At 35.5% G+C, this 27,299-nt stretch overlaps 3 protein-coding genes across 3 annotated transcripts; 1 reads left to right on the top strand and 2 right to left on the bottom strand.

Moving 5' to 3' along the window:
* Nucleotides 1-3,620: 3,620 nt before the first annotated feature.
* Nucleotides 3,621-14,291, bottom strand: LOC131624021 (uncharacterized). The gene is made up of 5 exons (XM_058895019.1): nt 14,205-14,291; nt 12,540-14,098; nt 11,498-12,442; nt 11,274-11,420; nt 3,621-3,881 (listed from the first exon to the last, which is right to left on the bottom strand). Exons 2-5 carry the CDS (start codon nt 12,603-12,605, stop codon nt 3,621-3,623), a joined length of 1,419 nt encoding a protein of 472 aa, XP_058751002.1. The 5' UTR covers nt 12,606-14,098; nt 14,205-14,291.
* A 1,869-nt stretch (nt 14,292-16,160) lies between these two features.
* Nucleotides 16,161-17,249, top strand: LOC131624020 (putative F-box protein At5g55150). Its single transcript, XM_058895018.1, has one exon. It carries the CDS (start codon nt 16,161-16,163, stop codon nt 17,247-17,249), a length of 1,089 nt encoding a protein of 362 aa, XP_058751001.1.
* Nucleotides 17,250-17,567: 318 nt separating this feature from the next.
* Nucleotides 17,568-18,419, bottom strand: LOC131624019 (external alternative NAD(P)H-ubiquinone oxidoreductase B1, mitochondrial-like). The gene is made up of 4 exons (XM_058895017.1): nt 18,318-18,419; nt 18,099-18,220; nt 17,901-18,020; nt 17,568-17,801 (listed from the first exon to the last, which is right to left on the bottom strand). The coding sequence occupies exons 1-4, from the start codon at nt 18,417-18,419 to the stop codon at nt 17,714-17,716; spliced, it is 432 nt and encodes a 143-aa protein (XP_058751000.1). The 3' UTR covers nt 17,568-17,713.
* Between the last annotated feature and the right edge of the window lie 8,880 nt (nt 18,420-27,299).

The following is a 27,299-nucleotide window of genomic DNA, read 5'->3' as shown; positions in this document are numbered from 1 at the left end:
GCTAGTTTTGTTTATTTTCCTTTTCAACTTTAAAACACTTAACAAAGGAAGAGACGAATCACATTAAAAGTGGGAGAGAAACGAGTGGGATTTATTCCCTAATCTGTTTCTCGAACACTTAGTGAGAGAGAAATGAGTGGGATCCATTCCCTAATCTGTTTCTCGATCACTACAAAGAGAAATGAGTGGGATCCATTCCCTAATCTGTTTCTCGATTATTAGAGAAATGAGTGGGATTCATTCCCTAATCTGTTTCTCTATCCATGTAGAGAAATGAGTGGGATTCATTCCCTAATCTGTTTCTTTGACATCATACATTCTATGTGATTCAACTCGCAGATTAAAATCCCTTAAAAAACACTCAACCAAAAACATCTAAAACACTTAATAAAGGTTCAGACCTAATCAAAGTAATGAAGTGGTGCGGAACCTTGTATTGGGTTTTGTTCATCATGGACTTACACCATAAAAAACACAAACCAACTTTCTCTCTTCCCTCTCTTGCCTCCGAGGCATTCTTTCTCTTGCCTTCAGGGCATTCTTTCTCCTAATCGGACACGTTATTTCCGCTCCATTCCCAGCTTAAGACTCCAGAGGTCGAGCAGCGGAGTGTGAATGTAACTGTTCCACTAAAAAACACAAAAACAAACAAAAAACTAAAGAGGCGAACTACGGCGCTCTGATTCCTGAAAAGGATACGTAGGCATTAGGTCGCGGGGCCTAAGCGAGCACAACTATTTATAAACCTTTTTTTCCCCGTGTTTCTTCTTCTTTCATTTGCATGCATTCCCTTAGTAATTAAGCTTTAGATTTATACACCTTTAGATAGCAACAAACATAGGTGGATACCATCGAGTACGATGGGCGTGAGGGGTGCTAACACCTTCCCCTCGCGTAACCGACTCCCGTACCTTGATTCTCTGGTCGCAAGACCTTGTTCCTTCCTTTTTTAGGTTTTCTGATATTCCTTTCCCTTATGGGATAAATATATTGGTGGCGACTCTGTTCATTTTCGCGAGCGTGCGACAACGTGTTTTCGACAAGAAGCGTTGAAAATATGCATATCAAGGATTGAAGAAAATACTAACTTTAGAGAAGAGATTAACTTACAGAAAATAGGAGGGAGATAAAATCAGTTTTTAGGAATGAAGATTTATGAGATGGGTTTCAACAGCAGAGCTAGGGTATTTATTTGATGTGTGCTTTTTGAAATCATCATATACGAAGCAATGGTGATGATAGTTCGAAAACCAAACTCAACTTATGTGTTTGGGTGTGTATCTGTAGAGAAAAAGAATCAGTTTGTATGGGAAAACAATTAAGCATTAATTAGACGTACAAAAAAGTTATCGAGTTGGGGGAATAAATTAATGGACTTGTTTTACCCCTCAAAGAGTTGTGATTGACCGATTAGAGCAAAGGGCATTTTTGTATTAACTAGAACATCTTTACCCCCAAATAGTTGTGATTGACCAATCAGAACAAAGGACATTTTTTGTATTAACTGGAACATCTTTCTTTCTTATATTATAGATGTTCTTAGGAAGTGTTGATGTTGTTCATGTTAAAAATCCCATATGTACCATGAATATAGTATAGTTCATATGTCAGCCAAAGATATATGCATCATGATGCATATATCACATGTGAAGCTTCGCTCAACCGCACCCTCTGCAATCTCCTTTGAATCACATGTGCAACTTCCGCAATCTCTTTCATTTTTAATTCCACCACGAAATAGTGGCGCAGTCTGATCATGTTGCACCGAAAAACATGAAAGCAAGATTTGGGCCATGAAAAGATCATATAGAGTGGGTCATAAATTAGGTACACGTGATTTAAATTAGTTTATTTCAGCAATTTGAGTGAATTTTAATTTATCTTTCCAAATTTAAAAAAAAATAAAATAAAAAAATAAACAAATTCACGTAATTTTAAAAAATAAATAAAAATCTACTTAAACATGTTAGGTCACGTAAGGGGCCAAACAAATAGAGAGTAAACATTACAAGGGAAATTAAAAAAAAAATATATATATATATATAAAAATAATTTGTAGGAATAAACTAAAACTCGCTCAAACTAAAACTTGCTCACGTTATAGGAGTATTGTTTATTCAACCTCATATGTTATATATTTTATTTATTTTTAGTAAATTATTATTATTTACATAATTGTGTGGTTAAGACAAACTACACTTCAGTTACCATTATTACTCACCTAAATTATTGTGGTCATGTGTGAGGTAGTAGTTTGCATGTTTCTTAGAAAAATTTAAGGGTTAATACCTATTTTGTCCCCTGCCATATGAAGTGTAGTTGAAAAACCCCCTGCCAAAAAAAGTTGCAATTACTACCTTAACAAATTTGAAAAGTTTTAATTTGTACCTTTAGCCAGCCACCTCATCCAAAATGCTGATTTGGCAATTTTTTTTTTAAAATTTTTAATGAGTTGTTATTCCACCTCATTTAATGAAGATGGGTATTGACATTATTACCCTTACCTCTTACACCATTAAAAAAGAAATTTTTATATGCCCTAACCCATTTTTTCGTTTCATCATCTTCTTCCCCTTTCTCTGAAGCTGTTTATTTTCTACTCTTCACATCTCGTTTGGTGTCTCAATTCTAGTAACATGAGTTAACCAATTTCTTCCAACTCAAGCTTATTTTCAAATGGTAGAGTAACTCCCAAATATGGCCACAATGTCTCCATGAAATTGTTTGTTTCAAAATCAGTTGCAAATCCAGGGAGAAAATACTGGAAGTGTAAGTTTTAGGGTAAAGGAGATGATTGCAATGCATTTCTTTGGGATGATGAAATTTCTGGTGAAAGAGATTTTAGCGATCTGATGTAGGTTCAGTAGAAATGATAAGGAAAATTGAGAGAGATTTTTCATTCAAGATGGAAGCCATGGAGAAAAAGATCGATGAGTTGAAAAAGAAGATGAATTATGTAATAGTTGGGTTTATTTGTATGTGGGTTCATTTCTTACTCAGTTCATGTAAAAAATAAGTTCACAAAATAGCTGTAACTTATGTTTTATTTTCCTTCTTATGTTCATGTGACAAAAAAGTCAAATGAGAAGCTTTTGTAATTGCTTATGTTATATGAAGTTGTAATTTATGTTCTAATATTACTCTTATGAGCTTTGTCCTGATATTACTCTTATGAGTTTTGTTTTGATAAATTAGGCCATGTTGGAATGATGACAGAAAATAACTTGAAAGAAGAACTAAATGAAGTGAAGTGACAGAAAATAACTTGAATGATACATAATTAACATATTCAATTGATACCAAAGTGAAGTGAAAGTTAATATGTTCTGATAAGCAAAGTTACAAAAATACACATTATGTGTTTAAGCAAACTATGGGCACATTATGTGCATCACATAGAATAAGTCAAAGTTACAAAAATGCACATTATGTGCTTAACAAAATGACAGTAACACATAAATGTTTCAAAATGCTGATAACTACTGAGTCATGCGCCTAGCAATGCCCTTCCACTTCTTCTTTGAGATCTTCTTTGATGTACTACCACCATCTTCATCATAAATGGTCAAAGGTGCTTCAGGTGTTGATCCAGGCCCACCATGTCTTTTTGCATTTTTCACTTATTTCAATCTTTCACTGACCCTCTTTCTTGATGGCTTCCCAGTCATGACCTTTTTCTTAGTTGAAGATTTTTTGACATTAGTAACAGCATGGGGTGTTTCCTTCCTTGCAGCAGGTTGAGTTTCATGTGATGTAGGAGGTTGCATAGCAGCTGGTTGTGTGGGGTTGTAAACTTGTGATTGTTGTTCTTCATAAAGAGCCATCATATCATTTAGCAATGCATCCAACTCTGGGTCTGTTTCTGTAACACCCCATATTTTCTAATTTTAATTTAATCGGAAATTAAATTATTACTTAGAATTATTTGGTATTTTTGTTGAACTAATTGGAAGAATTATGGAGTATTGGTCTTTGGGCCAAGTGGGGTATTTAGTAATGAGGGGGTGTTAAGTATTGAGCCCATTACTAAATTATGCCATGTTTTAATAAAACAGGGAAATAAGAGAAAATTGAGAAATAGAGAAGGAAAACCTAGGAGGGAGAGAAGGAGAATTCATGGAGAAAAGAGATTTTCGTATTCATGGTGCAGCCCTCACAAAATGGGTCATAACTTTTTGCTTGTAACTCCAAATCAGGTAATTCTTAAAAATTCAGATTCTACACGAAATTTCCTTCGATTTGATATATTAACTCATGTCAGGGAAGTTCTCGATGAGGGAGATAAGCGGGTTTGAAGATTGGAGATTCTTGCTGAAAGTGATGAAAAGAGACTTACGGGTTTGATGGAGAAGAAGGAGAAAATCTAGATTCTTGGCTAAGGTGAGAGGGGACTCTTCCGGTTAATTTCTATTATGTGATTATGGGTAATAGGATGGATTAACATATGATTCGATTCGATTGGGTATATTGGGATTTGATATTGTTAGGTATGTTATGATTTGAGATAATTGATGAATTTGTATAGATTGTTGGTTAATGATGTGTTGTTTTGATGTATAATGATGTGTGATGATGAAATCGATATTTGTATGGCTGTATATGATGTTTAGAATCGATTTTGGGTGGATTTGTAGCGGAATCGCAGGTCTGTCGCAGAACTGAAATTCTGCAGAATCGCGATGTCGCTAAGCGGAGCTAGTCTCGCTTAGCGACGATTATTTTTCTTTGAGTCGCTAAGCGGAGGTCCAATGTAGTTCGCTACTGGAATTTGCGCTAGACGGTCGCTCAACAGACCCTGCCGTGCAGAATTTTTCCCAAACTTTGAAATAACGTATCTTTTGATCCGTATATCCTTTCTTAGTGTCGTTATGGGCGTAGTAAAGAAAATTAAATATTTTATATGATGAAATGGTGAGATGGGCGGTGGCCTGAATGATTTTAAAAATTTATTTAATTTCTTTGGTGATATACATTGTGCATATGTGGAATTGTGTGAATATGGCAATGTTTTAATGTGACGGTGGATGATATGTTATTATTATTAATTGAGGTGATGATTGTATGTTATATGTTGACATTTATGATTGAATGTAACATTGTGCGCATATATTCGTGAATGTGACAATATGTTGATGCGGTGATGGATTTGTTGTGATTATTATTATGATTTTATGATAATATGACGGTGATGATTGAATGATGTTTATGATGAAATAATCTTGTGATTAATTCATGATTGATTTTGATTGAATGATGTGATTGATGATGATTGAGTTATTTTGAATGATGTTAATGTATATGAACATACTTTGATGATGATGATGATGATGTGAGTATAATATGATTTTACTCATTTGTTGATGATGGTATAAGTATGTTGCATATATGTTTGCATTCATTCATAAGCATTGTGAATCTGTATCTTGATGATGTTGGATACAATGAAGGGAATGATTCCCATTGTGTGGAATATGTGCTGGCAGGTCCGTATCTTGTTGATGTTGGATTGGTCGGTGTATTTATTCCCCAGATGATGATTGGTACCACATGCATAGTGTCAGTTGAGTCACAATGCATTTTGTCATAACATGATTGGATGGATTCCAGTGTTATGTTGTATGATTTATTGTTGTATGAATTGATGAATGATGAATGAAATCTGAATATATGACAAATTGGGTGAATGATATATTATGATGTTTTGTTGCTTATGAATGCATAACATTGATTAATTGAGAATGAGACTCACCCTTACTTGTTGACAATTTTCAGATTGAGGAGTAGCGGCATTAGTGCTCGGTGAGGATGACTCGTAGAGTTTATCCGTTGTTTTGGGTCGTGTCGGTCATGCTCTGGTCTTGTAACACTGTGAGACGATAGTTTAGAGTTTTATGAGATTACCCTATTTTATTTGGTGTTGTATTATATTTCCATTAGCCGTGTTGGTGATGTATTCTTATTCCGCTGTGATGAACATGATTGTGTTTTGGTAAATTCGTTCCTATTAATAAAGCATGACTTAAGACTATAATGTGGTTTATTTGTTTTAATTAATTGTGGCACCCTTGTTTCATGTTTTACTCTGATTTATTCTATTAATTTCCGCGGGGTTTAGAAGGGTGTTAGAATAGTGGTATCAGAGTAGGTCGGTCCGTCCGGCCAATTGTCGAGTTAGTTGAATTGTGCGACAGTTGAATACTATCGTCGTATTATCCCTTGGTATGTGACATGTAAGTGAATCACTGTCGATACTTGTTTGTTTTGTTGCAGGAGTTGGTTTGAGTGAAGTGGGAGAGAAGCCTTGCTTCTTGGAAGAGGTTCAGTTGCAAGTTTGCAAAGAGGATTGCTGTCGTGACGTTTCAGAAATCGAACTTCGGTGATGGGAAGTGTTGCTCAAGTTATAAGAAGTTTGGAAGCAAAGAGATATGATAAGGGGTTGTTTTGAATGTGATTGATTTGAAGAAGATGAGTTTTGGAGCGGTATTTCCGTAAGCAAAACGCAGGGAAATTGCTGAATCGTTATGAAACTTCGAAAATTCATAACTGGAGTTCTGGACGTTCGATTCGAGTTCTGTTTGAAGCGTCGGAAAGCTAACGAGACGAACTTTGTTATAAAAATGGGTGCAGAAGCTGTAACATATTTAATTGTGACAGGATGATGTTGGAAAGAGGTGAAGTTGCGGTTACGCTTGTTCTTAGAACTAGATTTGTTTGTTGGTACTGTACGGGATGTCAGTGTCAGAGTTGAATGGATTGAAGGAATAATTAAAAGGTTTGTTGAGAAGAAATTTTAGGAATTAAATGTACCATTTGAGGAGTTTTGGAGATATTGTATAGAGTGTCGTTGCATGATGTCGATGTTGCATTTCGGATGACGTTGGAAAATTCATATATTGAGTTCTGAGCGTAGGATTAATGTGCCGTTTGAACCTACGAAGAGGAGAGATTATGTTCTACCTTATGGGAGAGTTATAAATACAGTAGATTAATCCTATGAGGAGAGACTCTAAGGTCGGTTAAGGAAGCATGAAACTTGTTGAATAGGAATGCCTACTACCGTGATTGTTTGAAACGAAGTTGAGTAGAATATGTTGTTGATGAATAAGTTGATGAGATGTTCGGTAATAAATATGATTTGAGTGTCGATGGATTTTAAGTGAGGGTAGATTAATAGTAAAGGTGAAATAAACTTTAGAACCGTTTGTGGTATATTGTGATGCGTCACTGATGAGTTTGGATGGTGTATTGATGCAAAATCAGAAAGTAGTAGCTTATGCGTTAAGTAAGAAGTCTTTAAATATGTTAGAGCTAATTGTGAAAAAGTTGGATTTAATTGAACAATTTAGAGATTTGAGGTTGATATGTGAAGGTACTCCTAATAGTGTTAGATTGGGTATGCTAAAGATGACTAGTGGTATTCTTGACGGGATTAGAGAAGGTCAGAAAACTGATGTTGAGTTGATCGATAAGTTGACTTTGAATTACCAAGGTAAAGACGGTGAATTCAGAATCGACGAGAATGGTATGATGAGGTTTAGTGAGCGGGTTTGTGTTCTTGATGTTTTTGAGCTTTGAAAGAATATTCCAGAAGAAGGATACCGTAGTGAATTATTGGACTATGACGATGTTAATGAGTTGAGTGCAAACTCAGAAAGGACACTATTATGTAGTAACGACAGTTTATGCTTAAATATGGTTGTCGGCTATCTATTGACAAATTGAGGACTTGATCACCCTTAATCTCTTGTTGATAGTAGACAGAATCATATAGAAGGGATGAGATTGTTTGTTACCTTAATGGTATAAGATGTCATGAATACTAAGCCGTGAGAATAATCACTCACTATGTTGTGTGAATTTAGGAAGAAGTGAATATGAAAGAGTGCAACATATTGGACGGTGACTTAAGTAAGGTAATCAGAGTCGCACAACAAAAGTGTGATGTGGAGTTGTGTTGTGAGTACTACTCGTGGGCAGTGAGGAATAAATATGTCGGGAGCCTACGTAGAGAACATGTATTGATCTATATGTTGGATTTATGATCCAGTGGATGTAAGGATGTTGTAACAGAGAATTGGAACCCTTTTGAATAATTGCCGAGATGATGAATATGTTATTGTGATTGTACGTAGTTAACGAGTATGTATTCGGCGGAGTTAAGATGATGAGTTGATACTATATGATGCTATAATAATTTTGTGTTGTTGAAAGTTATTATTTTAGATTTCCAGATATAATGAGGAATTATACTCTATGAAGGACGAAGTTGATTTAATTCTCGGAGAAGAGTGGGACTCAATTGAGCTATTCTGTAAGCAATGGTATATTGAGGTTGATGAGTGTGATTATAACTACTCATGTGTACTCGTTCCGATGGTTGGAGTGTCTTAATAGATGTAGTAACTCAGGAATTTGTTGTTGAATGAGTATAAGTATTGCTAAGTGGTAAATTAGTACCATGTATGGTAAAGGAGGATTTTAAACAAATGACTAAAGAGAGTTGGAATTGGGCAAAACTAAAAAATCTAATTGGGGATGATGATTGTAATGAGTAATAAGGATAGTGCATCAAAAGCGGAATGTAACGTGTTGGATAATTGCTGGTGTGACTTGAGAGGAGTCAAATAGTTGAAATTCAATGATAGAGGAATGTTGTTATTGAGTTTCTTGAAGGAAGCGGTTGGTGAAAAGTGTAAGTATTATTTTATCGCTCAGATGGAAAAGTGTGTCTAAGGTTGGTAAGTTCGGTAGATGGTATGCATTACTGCAGTGTTGATAAGGTGTGATCATACCATAGATTGAGTAATTATATTATTCAGTTATTGGGCGTATTGTATGGGTCGGACCTGGACGTTTCATTGTCGTTAACCTTTTGGAGATATAGCAAGTGGTACGCCATTAGGTGGTCGAATGCGATGTCAGAGCTGAGATTGAATGTATGAGACATGCTTTCTGTTGGTTATGTCAGATGAATCTTGAGCATCGACTAGGGAAATGTTACCTGGGAACTGGAGAGTCAGATGAAGGACTCATATCCGAGACTTTTCACTTGAAGTATGTTTTCGAGGATGAAAACTCTTTTAGTGGGGGAGAGTTGTAACACCCCATATTTTCTAATTTTAATTTAATCGGAAATTAAATTATTATTTAGAATTATTTGGTATTTTTGTTGAACTAATTGGAAGAATTATGGAGTATTGGTCTTTGGGCCAAGTGGGGTATTTAGTAATGAGGGGGTGTTAAGTGTTGAGCTCATTACTAAATTATGTCATGTTTTAATAAAACAGGGAAATAAGAGAAAATTGAGAAATAGAGAAGGAAAACCTAGGAGGGAGAGAAGGAGAATTTATGGAGAAAAGAGATTTTTGTATTCATGGTGCAGCCCTCACAAAATGGGTCATAACTTTCTGCTCGTAACTCCAAATCAGGTAATTCTTAAAGATTCGGATTCTACACGAAATTTCCTTCGATTTGATATATTAATTCGTGTCATGGAAGTTCTCGATGAGGGAGATAAGCGGGTTTGAAGATTGGAGATTCTTGCTGAAAGTGGTGAAAAGAGACTTACGGATTTGATGGAGAAGAAGGAGAAAAGTCCAGATTCTTGGCTAAGGTGAGGGGGACTCTTCCGGTTAATTTCTATTATGTGATTATGGGTAATAGGATGGATTAACGTATGATTCTATTCGATTGGGTATACTGGGATTTGATATTGTTAGGTAAGTTATGATTTGGGATAATTGATGAATTTGTATATATTGTTGGTTATTGATGTGTTGTTTTGATGTATAATGATGTGTGATGATGAAATCGATATTTGTATGGCTGTATATGATGTTTAGAATCGATTTTGGGTGGATTTGTAGCGGAATCGCAGGTCTGTCACAGAACTGAATTTCTGCAGAATCGCGAGAACGCTACTGGAATTTGCGCTAGACGGTCGCTCAGCGGACCCTGCTGTTCAGAATATTTCCCAAACTTTGAAATAGCGTATCTTTTGATCCGTGTATCCTTTCTTAGTGCCGTTCTGGGCGTAGTAAAGAAAATTAAATATTTTATATGATGAAATGGTGAGATGGGCGGTGGCCTAAATGATTTTAAAAATTTATTTAATTTCTTTGGCTATATACATTGTGCATATGTGGAATTGTGTGAGTATGGCCATGTTTTAATGTGACGGTGGATGATATGTTATTATTATTAATTAAGGTGATTATTGTATGTTATATGTTGACATGTATGATTGAATGTAACATTGTGCACATATATTCGTTAATGTGACAATGTGTTGATGCAGTGATGGATTTGTTGTGATTATTATTATGATTTTATGATAATATGACGGTGATGATTGAATGATGTTTATGATGAAATAATCTTGTGATTAATTCATGATTGATTTTGATTGAATGATGATTGAGTTATTTTGAATGATGTTAATGTATATGAACATACTTTGATGATGATGATGATGATGATGTGAGTATAATATGATTTTACTCATTTGTTGATGATGGTATAAGTATGTTGCATATATGTTTGCATTCATTCATAAGCATTGTGAATCTGTATCTTGATGATGTTGGATACAGTGAAGGGAATGATTCCCATTGTGTGGAATCTGTGCTGGCAGGGCCGTATCTTGTTGATGTTGGATTGGTCGGTGTATTTATTCCCCAGATGATGATTGGTACCACAGGCATAGTGTTAGTTGAGTCAAAATGCATTTTGTCATAACATGATTGGATGGATTCCAGTGTTATGTTGTATGATTTATTGTTGTATGAATTGATGAATGATGAATGAAATCTGAATATATGACAAATTGGGTAAATGATATATTATGATGTTTTGTTACTTATGAATGCATAACATTGATTAATTGAGAATGAGACTCACCCTTACTTGTTGACAATTTTCAGATTGAGGAGTAGCGGCATTAGTGCTCGGTGAGGATGACTCGTAGATTTTATCCGTTGTTTTGGGTCGTGTCGGTCATGCTCTGGTCTTGTAACACTGGGGGACGATAGTTTAGAGTTTTATGAGATTACTCTATTTTATTTGGTGTTGGATTATATTTCCATTAGTCATGTTGGTGATGTATTCTTATTCCGCTGTGATGAATATGATTGTGTTTTGGTAAATTCGTTCCTAATAAAACATGACTTAAGACTATAATGTGGTTTATTTGTTTTAATTAATTGTGGCACCCTTGTTTCATGTTTTACTCTGATTTATTCTATTAATTTCTGCGGGGTTTAGAAGGGTGTTACAGTTTCCACATGTACATCAGCCACACTCCCACCTCCATCAACATTTGCAGTATCCTCTTGATGTCCATCAGCCACACTCCCACCTCCATCAACATTTGCAGTAGTTGCTTCAGATATTTTAGAGACTTTGGTCCTGGGAGTATATCTCTGCATTATTAAGTAACAAATATAAGAAAGACATAAATATATCAACAACATTGTAAACAAAGATATGAACACAATACCTTTCTCTTCAGTGCATTAGGATCTTGCTCCTTAGCTTGACACTTCCTAGAATTATTGTCAAATTTGTCACACTTTGTACATCTATATGCTACACCTACCCTCCTCGTCCTTGAACCACTCTCATCCAACTCTCTAAACCTCAATTTCTTAGGCCTTCCAGGTCCCTTCTTGTATTGTGGTGGCAACAAGTCTTCAGCATCCACAGTAGGCCACATGTCCATGCCATTTATTGGACTCACATTGTTTTCATAACATGCCCTGTAAGCTTCTCTCATGTAACAAGGCTCAACATACTTCTCAGGATCTAAATTCTGATATTGCAATGCAGAAACACCATGCCTACAAGGTATGCCTACAAGATCCCAAAAGCAACAAGTGCAAGTTTTTTTCCCAAGATCAACAACAAATTGCAATCCATTATATGGGTGATGGACTTGCCACAAATCACCACTGCCCCATGTAGGCATCCATTTTCCACTTAAATGAGTTTCCTTATCAAGCCTTTTCCTAGGATTGGGCATGACATTGTGCTTCCACTTATCAAGCTTCACAATATTATTAGCTATCCTATTCATCATATAGTTCCTAATCCATTCTACCATAGTGAGTATTGGTTTATCCCTAGCTTGTAATATGGTACTATTGAATGATTCACTCAAGTTATTCATCAAAACGTCACACTTAGGATAAAATAAAAATGAATGCTTACACCATAGTTTGGTTGGCACTCCCATCAGCCAATCCCATGCCTTCTTATCAAGTTGTTTAAGCTCATTCATCTTCTTCTCCCAAGCCTGGAAGTATGTTGCATTTGCAGCCCCCATTAAAAGGTCCCTAATGGCAGCTCCACCACCAAATTTCTTCTTGAAATTTGCATACAAATGTCTGAGGCAGACCCTGTGTTCATTTTGCTCAAACATTTCCTCAAAGACACTAACAAGCCCCTAAAACCAACAACACACATAACATTAAAAGCGTATAACATCAACAAAACTCTATAAGCAGTTTAACATAAAAATGAATAAGCAACATTAGCATTACCTTTTGTTGGTCTGAAATAAAAACATACTTTCTCCCAACTCCAATGTCTTCCATTAGCAATTGCATAAACCATCTCCAGCTTTCTTTTGTCTCAGCCTCCACCACACCAAATGCCAAAGGATAATATTAGTCATTTGGGTCCCTTGCTACATCAATTAACAACTGACCTCCATATTGTGTATTTAGATGACACCCATCTACCCCTATAAATGGTCTACAACCCTTGGTAAACACTTTCTTGCATCCATCAAAACAGAAGTAAAATCTACCAAATCTTGGTGGTAGTGTTGGACTAATTCTCTCAGTGTTCAGCTTGACAGTGTTCCCAGCACAATGTTTTCTCAACTCATCTGCATAACTCCATAACATATTATATTGTTCCTTTGCATCACCTTCAATTATTTCCTCAGCCATAGCTTTTGCTCTCCAAGCTTTCCCTTTGCTTATGCCCACTAAATATTTCTGTCTAAGTTCAGACATAATTTCAGAAAATTTGACTTTACCTTGTGACTTCCTCTTTTCTACCACTAACTTAGATACCCACTTGGAATTGGCAGACTTGTTATTCAATACCCTTGCAGATGTGTGGGTCCCCACCCATGTCTTTATCTAGTAAGTGTGGTTGTCTCCCACTTTGCTACACAATGCTAAAAAGCCACATTTACCCTTGCACTCAACCCTAACCCTATATGACTCATTCTTAACAAAACTTATCTCTCTACCATTTAAGATTGACCACTCCCTAATAGCATCTTTAAATTCAGTAAGAGATATGAACTCCATACCTAATTTGAATTGGAAGTCTTTGTTAAGCAGCTCTGATCTGAACTTCTCATACTTTGGCTTGGAAGGTTTGTCATCTATGTCACTTTCATCAGCATCATCACTTTCAAGTTCCTCACTAGCATAATCCACATCTTCACCTTTGCTTGTGTTCCTCTTTGAACAAGATCCTAAGACACTCTTGGGAACCAAAACATTGACCTTCTTTAGCATTCTCATTTGTTTCATCTTTTTGGGGTCCTTGGATGCACAGAGCTTGAATCTTACTGATTTCCCATTGATGTCCACCCTATTCCCACTAGCTGGAACAACTACCTCCATTTCTTCAAATTGTTCTTTTTCTTCTTCAATTACTCTATCCTCTTCACTGTCATCAAAACATTGTCCTGCATCAACCTCATCACCACTGCATTCATCTTCACTAGAGGTGTTGAAGTCATCTACATTAGGTAATAGCACCTTGGTCATCATGCCTTTTACACCATGCTCTACCCAAACATGACCATCAACCTTATAAGACATACAATGCTTACCAATTTTTGCAGCTCCTACATCATCAACAACATTTGTAAAGCCTTCATCCATTTGCGGAATCTTTCTCCATAGCCTAAAACCTTCATAGCCCCAATCTTTAACCAGACTTACAGCTTCAAAAAAACTCCATTTAACTTCGTCCTGACCTTCAACAATAGTCTCAATACCGCCTCTGTAATACATATGACTGTCTTGCACAAAATTTCCCCCATGGTGAAACACTAAACTAAACACACCCATGCCTGCAGAAAACAAACAAAAACCCGTACACTATTTTAGAACTATATTCACTTGGGACCACATTCTTGTACTTGTATAAGAATATAAACTTTGAGAGAATAAACATACCTTTTTTATCAGCAGAGTCAGATTAAACACGAATGGAGCTTGATACTGAGTCAAGGCGAAGTCGTATTCTCCTTCGGAGCAAACTCACGAACACAGGTTGACAAGGTTGAAGACGAATAGATTGAAGAACCCTAAAAGTATGGTTTGAAATGAAACGAAAAAATGACATAAAATTTTGTTTTTTAATGGTGTAAGAGGTAAGGGTAATAATGTCAATACCCATCTTCATTAAATGAGGTGGAATAACAACTCATTAAAAATTTTAAAAAAAAACTGCCAAATCAACATTTTGGATGAGGTGGCTGGCTAAAGGTACAAATTAAAACTTTTCAAATTTGTTAAGGTAATAATTGCAACTTTTTTTTTGCAGGGGTTTTTTAACTACACCACATATGACAGGGGGCAAAATAGGTATTAACCAAAAACTTAATTCAACAAATGATAGGACTTAGAGATGTGCATTCAAATAGAATTTAAAAAGATTTTTTAAGATGAAAAAGACTTGTGGTTTACAACAATTATTATTTTTATTCTGTTTTATTTAATATCTTTTATTCTTTTGAAAGTTTGAGTAAGGAAAAATTATTAAGTGTAATATTTAAAAACATATATAAATTTGGATAGTTGATAAAATAGTTAATAATAAAATTTAATAAAAAAGAATATTTATTTTTGCTGAATTCAAAAATTATATTTTACAAAGTAACTTGTAATTCTGTTTTTATTTTGTTAAAAGCGTGAATAAGGAAAACCTAATAAATAGAATATTAAAAAGCATATATAAATCAGGATACTTAATTTATTTTGATTGTTTGATAATAAATTTTATCCTTACTCCATTGTATATCTCAATAAATGTTTTTTGTGTTTTTTTTTACGATCTATATTATCCTATTATTGTCAAAAATCTAATTTTTTTGTGCCTTATGTGGATTATATAAAAACATATAGAGATCTGGATAGTTGATAAAATAGTATAATAATAAATTCTAATAAAAAAGAATATTTATTTGTACTCAATTCAAAAATTACATTTTACAAAGTTACTTGTAATTCTGTTTTTATTTTGTAAGAATATCTTTTATTTTGTTAAAAGCGTGAATAAGGAAAACCTAATAAATAGAATATCAAAAAGCATATATAAATCAGGATACTTAATTTATTTTGATTGTTTGATAATAAATTTTATCCTTACTCCCTTGTATATTTTGATTTTTTACGATCTATATTATCCTATTATTGTCAAAAAATCTAATTTTTTGTGCCTTATATGTGCATTATATAAAAACATATATAGATCTGGATAGTTGATAAAATAATATAATAATAAATTTTAATTAAAAAAATTATTTGTACTGAACTCAAAAATTATAATTTTATAAAATTAGTTGTAATTCTGTTTTTTCAAGTAAAAATAGTTTTTTTTCTAAAACCGTGAATAAGAAGAACCTAATAAATACATATCAAAAACATATACAAATCAGGATATTGTTTGATGATAAATTTTATCCTTACTCCATTGCATATATAAATTACTAATTTGAATAAATTTGAATAAAAATAATATTATTATTCATACTGATTTCCAAATTTATAATTTTACTAAGATTGGTTTTCTTACTCTTTATATTTTTTGTTATAGTAAATTTTAATAAAAATAATATTATTATTCATACTGATTTCCAAATTTATAATTTTACTAAGATTGGTTTTCTTACTCTATATTTTTTTGCTGTAGTGAATATATCTTTACTATCTAATATAACAAATAGTTAGACAAAGATCTCGTTAAAAAAAAATCAAATATATATCAAGATGATTTAAGATCTTGAATATTCTAATAAATCGGGATGTTAAGGAGACATAATTAATATATACACGCAAGATTTAATATTTTTGGCTATATATAATTTTGAGAATCTCTTACAAATGCATTACACCATAACTTGAATGAGTATGGCTTTCCTCCCATCGGCTCCATATGTCATTCTTCCTTCTTTCAACCAAGAAACGGATTATGAAGACAACAACGTTCATCGTAACATTCTCGTTCTTTTCCACGACAAATACTACACTTGGAACACTATCTTCAACTTTTATGGAGGTGCTTGGTGTATAGGTTCTTCAAACAATTTCTTGATATTTCTTGACAACAAAGGTTGTCCTTTTCTTTTAAATCCATCTTCCAACACTTTTATTCATGTTCCACCTTTTACCAGATCATTCATCAAACATGCAAATGTCCCCTTTTACTCTTATTATGCCCAATCTCTTCGCAAAACCTTTGTATCCAAAGCAGTGTTGATGTCTTCTCCATCTCCTTCACAATACACCCTTGCTATCATGTATGATAGCCCATGCATAATTGCTTTTTGCAATAACCATAGTGCTTCGTGGGTTGAGCTCAGTGATGCAAAACGATTATATTCTGATATTGTGTTTGATAATAACATTCTTTATGCTTTGGATGAAGATGGATCAATTGAAGGATGGGATTTTCTTCATCTGAAGGTTCCAAAAAAGGTTTTGGAAATTAATTATCCAACCATGATTTTAGATAAGGAACAAGAGGTAAAATTTTCAATTGATAAATTTTCAACTAAACTTTATTTGGTGATGTCTAAAAGAGATTTCTTGTTGTTAGAAAGATTCATTGGCAACTTCGTTAATGCTAATGGTGAAGTAGTTTATGAAGGAAGTTGTTTATCAGATCAAGTTGAAATTTGTCCTTATAGAACAAAACATTTTAATGTTTACAAACTTAACTTGGTGAAGAGAAAGTGGGAAAAGATGAATTCTTTAGAAGGTCAAGTTGTGTTTGTGGGTGCTAATGAGTCAAAGTTAGTGGATTCTTCGAAATGTGATAACAAAGAAAATTTAATTTACTTTAGTGATGATAGATGGGATAAGATGACTTTAGATTATTCATATGGTGGACATGATTGGGGTGTTTTCAACCTTCAAGATTCAAGCATCAAACTCTTAACTCCTAATGTAAATAAGACGGATCCACCACCTATTTGGATGGTTCCATACTCCAATTAACTTGTATTACCCATGATTCAACTCTCCAACTTTAATTTAATTTTCAAGTGAATGTAATTTTAATATCTACTAGTTATAGTCACTGTTATTTCTATCTGTTTTATTTGCATTGGATTATGATTATATTATTGTGTTCATTTATTATAAGCAATTGATTATCACTTTATTTTCCAAATAATTTAGTAGTTAGAATCTCACATTAAATCTGATGCAGTGGAAAATATTCAATTGGAATTTGCATATGGATTTATCATTTGAGTTGTACTATGGTAAAAAAAATGATTTTTAAATTAACAAAAACATATCAACTCAATATCATGTCCAAATAACGTTGGTGGTAATTCTTTCTCAAACTGTTTCAAATCAAGAATTGAGATCACTATACATGAAGTATTAGGTGCAAGAATTAACAGAGAAACAACAAGACACAATAATTCACACGTTTATTCTGTTTGTTGGTCAAATTAAACTCGACTTGAGTCCCTCCCGAATACGAATCTTCTAGTCCAATCAGACACGACCAAATACCGTGTGCGCCAGCTCACTTGCTTGTTGCAAGTTGAATAACGCAGCAAATGTTTTGTATCTATAAATAATATATGGTTAACAAAAAGTAAAACAAAGTTTGTTTTGTATCATAAACAGCAATACCTTGCATATACAGAATACCAAAGCCACTGAGTGTTGTGACCAATGGAAACCCAGTCTCCAGGAAGTTCTGCTGCTGCCTGCTCCCCGCCAAGTGGAGCAAATTGCCCAAAATGCTTATACCTTTTCATAATAACAAGATGTCAACATGAATTCAGAAATACATAAAACAATATAAGCATTATGAAACACATGGTTTACCGGAAGGGAAGAAACCGATGATGTCCAGATTCTGTAAATCGTCGAGGTCCTTCTGGATGCTCTTTACATTCATCATTGCGGTTAAAGCAACTAGCTAGATATGCACCTTGTTGTGCAGCAACCTACATATACTATTATGTTAATAACTTATTTTGCCTGGCATTATGAGAGAAAACTCTGCATAAGGAAGCATTCAGTTACCGATGAAATGATGCATACCTGTGCAGTTGCTGGAAGAGTTTTCACTTGTGATTCTGCAACAGAAAGGGCGCTTGCAATGAATTCAGACTTCGGAACTTCTTTCAAACCTGTGAAAGGCATCTGGTTCCTAATGGGTATACCAAGTAGTTCAGAGAATTCTTCTAGGGTGGGCACCAACTGATAGTCGGGAAAAGTGAAGCAGTGATGCGTAGGATCAAAGAACTGGAACAGAACTCTCATCATATCTTCTTCAAAACCTTAGGTGACCAGTCTGGGTAAATAACCATATCTCTCGGTGAATTGAGAACCTCCGGGAATTTCGGAGACTAACTCCTTAAGCTCGGAAGGTACTCCTAAAAAGTTGATTTTGATGAAATTCCTGGTAACGGGAGCCATGACCTACAACAAAGAACAAAGATAAATTCCTCGGTCCTCGAAATGGTTAGTAAAATGCTTATGGCATTATGTTATGATGTTATGATGTCATGATGTCATGTAAGTAACAAACACAAACAAGTCACACCAAAAACCCTAGGTTCAAAGGCTTGCATGTAGTCCATAGGTGAGTACCCTCCCCCTTGAGGTTTAGTTGGTTCAATCTGTCCTAGAATAGTAATCGGGTTCTAGGGAGTCTCATATCACCGATCGTTCTCGAAAGCATTATCTCAGTTAGCGCTCGGATGGCTAACCGAAAACATCTTGGAAGATTGATCTCAATGAGGGTAGCTTCGAGTATCAACCAACTTCGGTCAGGAATCCAAATTCGGCCATCTCGCTACTTCCTAATAGGCTAAAGTCAAGTTCCACTAGGGTTCTAAGGGCATATTAGTGCTTGATGACACTACATGGTAGCCTAATGTCTCCTTGATTAAGTTTAAGGGCCATCAGAACAAACCAAAGTATCGCACTAACAGTGGCCACCAGATCAACCATATCGGGACGAGCCGTACAGTCTCCTTGGTCTATTGCCACATACCTAAGGCATCTCGAGATTCGGGTTAGAATCTTTCCCACAAATAACCCCAAAACAAACCCTTAAAAATAAAGCACACAAACAAACAATTTGAAAACATTTATAATGAACTAAGCCCTAAGGTGAACCCCTCTTATAGACTCCCCAGCAGAGTCGCCAGTCCTGTAACTCGGTGGGAGAACTGACTTTTATTTTCGCAAGCAAACAATGTTGCGGTGAGCAAGAGTCGCTACCGACTTTTATTTTATCCAATATCTTGGAAGGGAAAAAAGAAAAGAAAAAGACCTTTTAAGAAAAAAGAGGCTCGGGGGATAGATTATGAAAAGGGAAGGTGTTAGCATCCTTTTCATCCGTAGTTATCTATGGGCTCTTAATTTTCTTAGCTCATGTTTGTTTGTTCGTTTTGAAAAGAAGTTTAAGGACTTTAGCTTAAAAGCGTAGCCTTAGTTTTAGAAAAAAGAGGTGCGAAAAACCTTTTTAATTGAGCAATCAAATTAAGAACACTACCATAAGTTTGGTCTTTTTCTATACTTTTTGCTCTCCTGAGAGAGATAGGGCTATCCTTACCATTCAGGGTAGGTAGTCCTATTGATTGGATGGGCGGGACAATCGAAGGGTCATCGGAGGTCGTTGAAGGCAACAAGTAGAGGTACCTTTAGCGAATTCGAAGGGACAATCATCATTTTGTAGGCAACCAATCGAGGGACCAGATCATATATTCGTAGGCAACATCGAGGGTCATCGAGGGACTTATGATCTTTGTGATGATTTTTTAATCGTCAGGAATTTTGCTAATGGGTACCTCTATATTCGAGGGACACGACCATATATTCGAAGGCAACCAAGAGGGGCGTACCCTATGGGTGAGTGTGTGCAATTGATTTAGATTCGAGTATTTTAATCTTGTATTTTTTAATGAGCTAACGTTTGATTCGGTCTTACCATACACGCCCTAGTTTAAGCATACATCTAACACAATATATATATATATATATATATATATATATATATATATATATATATATAATTTAAATTGCGAAGAATTAAACACATAAATTAAATCTAAGCTATTACAATAAAACTTGCGACCTATACACATTTTCTAAAATTTTAAATAAGTGAATAAACGAGCAAACATGCGTCATACATTGGTTTCGAGATGAGAAAGAGAAGAGCGCGAGGGATAAACATTTGATGGTCAAGTTAAACTAAATTATTTACAAGATTAATAATAAGCCTAATTAGTTAAACTAAATTATTTACAAGATTAATAATAAGCCTAATTAATTAACCTAAATTATTTACAAGATTAATAATAAGCCTAAATAATTAAACTAAAAAGTTATATACAACCTAATTAAATTAAATGATGAGTGATAAAAAAATATTTAATCAAAACCTAATTCTAATAATTATTTGTTAATTAGAGTTTAGTATAAATTTTTGGGTTAATTAAGTATTAGATGGGTTAATTTCAATAAATAATAAAAAAAAGTGAAGAAAATAAGAGTGAAACTGGGCATGGATCTCCCGCGGTGAATCCATGAGGATTCTATCATACAGACGCGCTTGGGTCCGTTAGATCTGTCCCTGAAACCAATCCGAAGGCCAATAAACGAAGGTGCGTGGCTGATCTATGAAAGCGTGCACACTGAATCTGCAAGTGAATAATTTGTTAACAATAATCACCCTGGGAGGAATCGAACCCAGGATCTCAATGGTGCATACAACGCTTTCTCACCACGCCTGCTGCTTCACGTTAGTTGTTAATCAATTACCTCACAAATATAATATATGAAACTAATAGTTAATGCTGAAAAGTCAAGAAAATAATTCAAACTGGTTCCATACGCGTGGACCAACCAATCACCGATGGAAAGAGAAAATAGAAATTTTGACTGGCGAATGGCACTGTGACACGCATGCCATCTTCTTCCTTGTGCCCTGTATGAAAGAAGCTGCAAAAATAGCTACGAATGTAGCTTCGAAATTGCTAAGATTCCTGCAAAACAACTCGTAGCTGAATTTCGTGAATCTAAAACCTTTAAAAATGGCCATGGCTGGGAACAAAGGGGACCCTAGTCCACTAAACCAAACATTGTGAGTTTCATGGAATGATTATTTTAGTCTAATACGGCCTGGAACTCCAAGTCTGAAGCTTCATGAATATGAATCCCTAATAATGGCGTATCATGCTTTAGGGCTTAGAGCTTTCGTAAGGCACGTTGGACCTGTACTAAAACACCTCAGGAACACATTAGAAACATCGATTTAGATTATAACACAATAGTAGTAAAAATGCAAACTTTCAAAGATGGAAAACAATGATGAGCATGTATGTTTGTTCTGAGCGTTTTAAATCGCCTCTAATGGTTAGTACTTACTCTTTGGTGTCTTGAGAAGGGATTGGATTGATTAGCTTTGGTGGAACGTGTAGCAACCTGCCCTAAAAATTAAGCTTTTAGAGTCGCCACCTATTCTGAAGGGCGAATAGGAAACCCTACGCAGTTAAGAGATCGGGGTAAGTTATTATAATCAGGCTGAGGGAAGGTATTAGGCACCCTCAACCCTTTCCTATTGGCTTTGAATCTAGGGTAACAGTTTTATGGCTAAAATATTGAGGTTTAATAGCTAAGAAAGTGAATAGGGGAAAAATTGAGATTTTAGGGAGGGGGGCTCGCCTTGGTTATCCAAGTGCCTACGTATCTCCTTAGGGAGAATCAGAGTCAACGTAGTTCGGGCACAGGGTTGTACGCCTTAGAATTAGTATGAGGTTGTTTGAAGTTGTTTTGAAATGCGAAGTTCGAAGGTAGTTTGAATTACCTTATCGCAGTTATGAACACCGCTGTGTTGAAGGGATGAAAATCCGTAGTGTCGTGGTTTAGTGTTTTAGATGTGGTTTTGGGCGTACAACCCTGCTTTAATATGGCACTGTTAGATGCGGTGATCAATAGATCTGATCAGTATAGCTAACAGATTAATGGGCATTGCTGGTTACTCAGATCGACAGATTGATCGTCGCGGGCAGCAAATTGAATGTATTTTAATTTATGTATATTTTTATCTCTCGTCTAATGCGACTAATAGATTTAGTCGGGTCGAGGAGAGAATTTAAATAAAGAATGTTTTATTATTTTATTGCTTTATTCAGATATTTGATCGGTACGACATAGAGAGTCAACTAATTCGAAGGCGGGATGAAATAGATATTCATCTGCCAGTTATCCGTTAAAGGGGAAGTTAGAATTGATGTTTTTATTAGGATTTGATTAATTAAATTAATCAATTGTTAATCATTGCGACCAATAGGTTTAGTCGGAACGAGTAACAAATTAAATCCTAAAAACTTCAGCCAAATGGCCAATGGGATTGGGCGAACCCTAATGCCTTGGTCAGTGTCTAATGTTTTTTGGTTTACCAATTAATATTGATTAAATTAATTAAATCGAATGATCGAGTAATCAAAATAATCGGGAAAATATTATAATCCTAAAGCCTAATCCTAGTTTTATTATTCTAATCCTAATTTTATAAATAAATTAATTAAACTAACTATTATAATTAATATTAATCAAAATAATTAAATAATAGAAAATTAATATAAGAAACCTGGCTTTTTATCTTGTGTTATGCGCCTGAGAATGTCCACCATGGGCCTGCATCTTTATGCGCGTTAGATCTGGATCCGGTATGATCCTGTGGCTGAGCATGGAGGGCGTATGGTGACCTTGTATCCATGAGGCGCATGGGATCAAGAAATTGTGAATTCATAAAAAAATGAATGTTGGAGCTGGGAATCGACCCAGCATGTCTTTGGTCACCAGCCATTTGTCTTTGCCAACACGCCAAGCTTCACTTATTGATATTGAATCGAAGCTTAAATTAGATAAACCTTAAATCGACGTGAATTTTTAAAAACAAAAAAAGACCAACTCAGAGCGTCGTGTTCTTCTTCTTATTCTGCGTTTTTTTTTTCCTCAAATGCACAGACCGTCACTACAAAAAGAACAAACATGAAATTTCATACACATAATGAAAATCGATTTCGCGGCCATGGATAAAACTCCTCTCCTCACACCGAGTTCATAGGTAGTATTTTCGTTGGCCAATTTTGCTTGTATCAAAAGACCCCAAACATGGAGCTTCAAGACCTAACAATGGTGATTCTTGAAATCTGCAGTAAAAGTTCAATTGAATGGCCCAGATAGCTTGCAAACAATGTTATAAACACAATTATATACTCAAATACGACTTTGGATTCATTTATGAACGTATTCAGACTCAAAGAAAATTCGACATAAACATGAACACAAGGAGATGTTTCAGTCCGTTCTGATTGATGATGAAGATTGAGTCTCGTCCAGGAAACTCCAAAGAACCAATTGTGATGCCTGGGTTTGTATGAATCCAAACAGATCCTTGTTCTCTACCCCCTCCCAGTTTCACGTTTCTTTGTTTTACGCTCTATTTCTCCCCTTTTTTTTTTCGGCCAATCCTCCCCCCTACTTTGTCAATGAATTCTCTCTTATATTTACAAATTAGGTTTTCTATACCCTAATGGGCCTATCATCTAACTGATCATTTTAGCCCAAATAAATTACTAATTAATTAATTAATTGTATATTATATTTATAATAACAATAATAGTTGAAAAATAATTATAGTATTATTAAAACCACTACTAATAAAAAATAATAGCTAGTTATAATAATAAAATGATTAAACCAATTATTAATATAAATAATAAACCACGTGAATAATTTGTGAGAATGGACTAAAAAACCTCAAAAAAAATGGAATAGATGGGCCAGATGATTGGGACTAAATACCTTCTAACCTTACCCACATTTTAACTTAGGATATTTTATAAGAGGGCGGGTTTGACAATAGGAATGTCAAACCCCATGGCTCTCAATTCTAACCCTTGATGATTTAACAGACGTAGATTTGATCGGGCAAATTTTGGGGTACAACAGCTGCCCCTGTTCAATCTTCTTAAACCTGAAGAGTCAGATAGGCACGTCTGCCTATCGTGATCTAAAGGTAGAAGATGATTGAACACTGAAGTGCCCTGAAATTTGCATTTGTTAGGCGGAAGTGCTGTGGGAGATGGGCTTGAAGATGCCACCCGATGTGAATACCATTTTTTAGAGTGTGGAGCAAACACCTTTTGGAAGGAACCAGGTGATTTTGATTGTAGCACGGCCTAAAAAGGCAACCTGAATTTTATGCAATGTTATGATGCATGCGATGTATGATGCAGTGAACTTCTCAAAATAAATGAGAGCGGTGTATGTATATGCATTATGTATGAATGAGGCATGTTAGTTGAATGATGCATGATTGTTAGTTATGTTAATTGCTCTGAAAAGAAAGATAGCACCTTTGATTGTTATTGATGATGTTTTGGCGGATATCACTGCCGAAGGACTAACGTGATAAGCCCAATTGAGAAACCTTTTGAAAATCTTTGTTGTAAAATCCCTTGCAAAACCCCGTTTGCTTGGAAAAGCTCCTAGAAAGGATGGAAGACGTCTTAAAGAAGACTGCCCGGAAAGGCTCCTGAAAAGGATGGAATATGTCTTAAAGAAGACTGCCTGGAAAGGCTCCTGCACCATTTGGATCATTTGCTATGCTTATAGCAACTTCACCTGCACCATTTAGGATAATTTGCTATGCTTATAGCAACTCACCCGCCCCATTTAGGATCATTTGCCGTGCTTGTAGCAAACTCACCCGCACCATTTGGATCATTTGCCGTGCTTGTAGCAAACTCACCTGCCCCATTTAGGATCATTTGCCGTGCTTGTAGCAAACTCACCCGCACCATTTGGATCATTTTCCCTGGTTCGGACAAATTTCACCTGCACCATTAGGATTACCTGTCATAGTTCTGACAAGCTCACCTGCACCATTTGGATTCACTTGCCCTGGTTCGGACAAGTTTACCTGCACCATTAGGAATTATTTGCTATAGTTATAGCAAACTTACCTGCACCGAAGGAATTACCTGCCATGGTTCTGACAAGCATACCTACATAAGAGGAATCATTTGCTATAGTTCTAGCAAGCTCACCTGCACCAATAGGATTACTTGTCATAGCTCTGACAAGCTCACCTGCATAAAAAGATTCATCTGTTTGGAGACTCTCGACTCGAGGGTCGGAGAAAATAGCATGTCAAAATGTTCACGACTCGAGGGTTGGAAACCGGGCTGTTTAGAAACTCACGACTCGAGGGTCGGACATTCACGACTCGAGGGTCGGAAAACACCTCAATCACAACACGAGGGTTGGAAACTCACGACTCGAGGGTCGGAAGACTTTTGTAGTATGTGAATGCACTAGATGATGTGGATATGTCAATGCGTATGTATGTTAATGCTGACGTCAATCCCAAGATTTTATCTCCTTATTGCACCTGTTTAAACCATATTTGCACCTACACCACGACTATGCTTATGCTGGCTTTGTAATGTATATGGATAATGCTTATGCTTATGTATATGTTGATTGATGTAGCGAGTGGAACGAAATAATGTCTTCTATAAGACTACCTGAAAAGGTTTCTGGAATAGATATGAATATTTGTCTTAAAGAAGACTACCTGAAAAGGTTCTTAGGATAGAAATTTGTCTTAAAGAAGACCACCTGGAAAGGCTGGAAGATGTCTAAAAAGGACTACCTAAAAAGGTTCTTAGCAAGGAATGAGGGATATCTTTAAAGACGGCTACCTGAAAAGGCTGAAAGATGTCTTTAACAAGGACTACCTAAAAAGGTTCTTAGCAAGGAATGATTAGTGTCTTAGAAAAGACCACCCAGAAAGGTTCATAGAATGTCTTAAAGAAGACCACCTGAAGAGGTTCCTGAAAAGGATGCCAAATTGTTTTGAAAAAGACTACCTGAAAAGGTACTTAGAATAAGAATGTCTTGAAGAAGACCACCTGAAAAGGAACTTAGAAAAAGGAATGTCTTGAAGAAGACTGCCTGAAAAGGTACTTAGAAAAAGAATGTCTTGAAGAAGACTACCTCAAAAGGTACTTAGAAAAGGAATGTCTTGAAGAAGACTACCTGAAAAGGTTCTTAGAAAAAGAATGTCTTGAAGAAGACTACCTCAAAAGGTACTTAGAAAAGGAATGTCTTGAAGAAGACTACCTGAAAAGGTTCTTAGAAAAAGAATGTCTTGAAGAAGACTACCTCAAAAGGTACTTAGAAAAGGAATGTCTTGAAGAAGACTACCTGAAAAGGTTCTTAGAAAAAGAATGTCTTGAAGAAGACTACCTCAAAAGGTACTTAGAAAAGGAATGTCTTGAAGAAGACTACCTCAAAAGGTACTTAGAAAAGGAATGTCTTGAAGAAGACTACCTGAAAAGGTTCTTAGAAATGACGATGATCGTCTTAAAGAAGACTACCTGCAAAGGTTTTTGGAAAGACTAATAAATGTCTTAGAAAAGACTATTTAGAATGCAACTGTCTTACAGAAGGCTACCTGAAAAGGTGTGGTGTAATGTATCAACCAATGTATGCAATGCATGACTTATATGTATTTGCATGATGCTTCAATGATAGGTTGTTAACAACCAAAGCGTGTATAGCTTGCTAATGTTGTAAGGTTGTTGGATGCTAGCGCGATTTCCCAATACCTATTTCTTGAACTTTGTAGTTAGGAGAAAGATTGATTCGAGGTTGTAAAGCATGAAGATGCCTTTTCCTTTTGTTTTGCGCCTTATGGATTTGATATCCCATGCCCCAATGTTTAGTGGAAAAGATGCCTATGATCTCCAAGCCATGAAAGAAGTGCCCCGAGAAATAACCTTGTCGTATGCTTCGACGTTTAGATTGAAGGGTATGCCCTTGATCTCCAGGATGTGGAGGGCTATCCATAGTGTTCTATCCTTTTGAATTTGAATTCTTCCTATGTTTGACATGCCCCTGATTGTGATTGCTTCGAGGTGTGCCCCAAGTCGATTGAACCTTAGGATGAATGCCCCTAGTGAATAGTATGTTTGATTGCATGCCCCTGTGACC

Source organism: Vicia villosa, unplaced genomic scaffold (assembly GCF_029867415.1).
Source record: "Vicia villosa cultivar HV-30 ecotype Madison, WI unplaced genomic scaffold, Vvil1.0 ctg.000098F_1_1, whole genome shotgun sequence".
NCBI classification, from domain to species: domain Eukaryota; kingdom Viridiplantae; phylum Streptophyta; class Magnoliopsida; order Fabales; family Fabaceae; genus Vicia; species Vicia villosa.
Note: the sequence above shows the minus strand (reverse complement) of the source record. Positions and strands in the feature narration are given on the sequence as shown.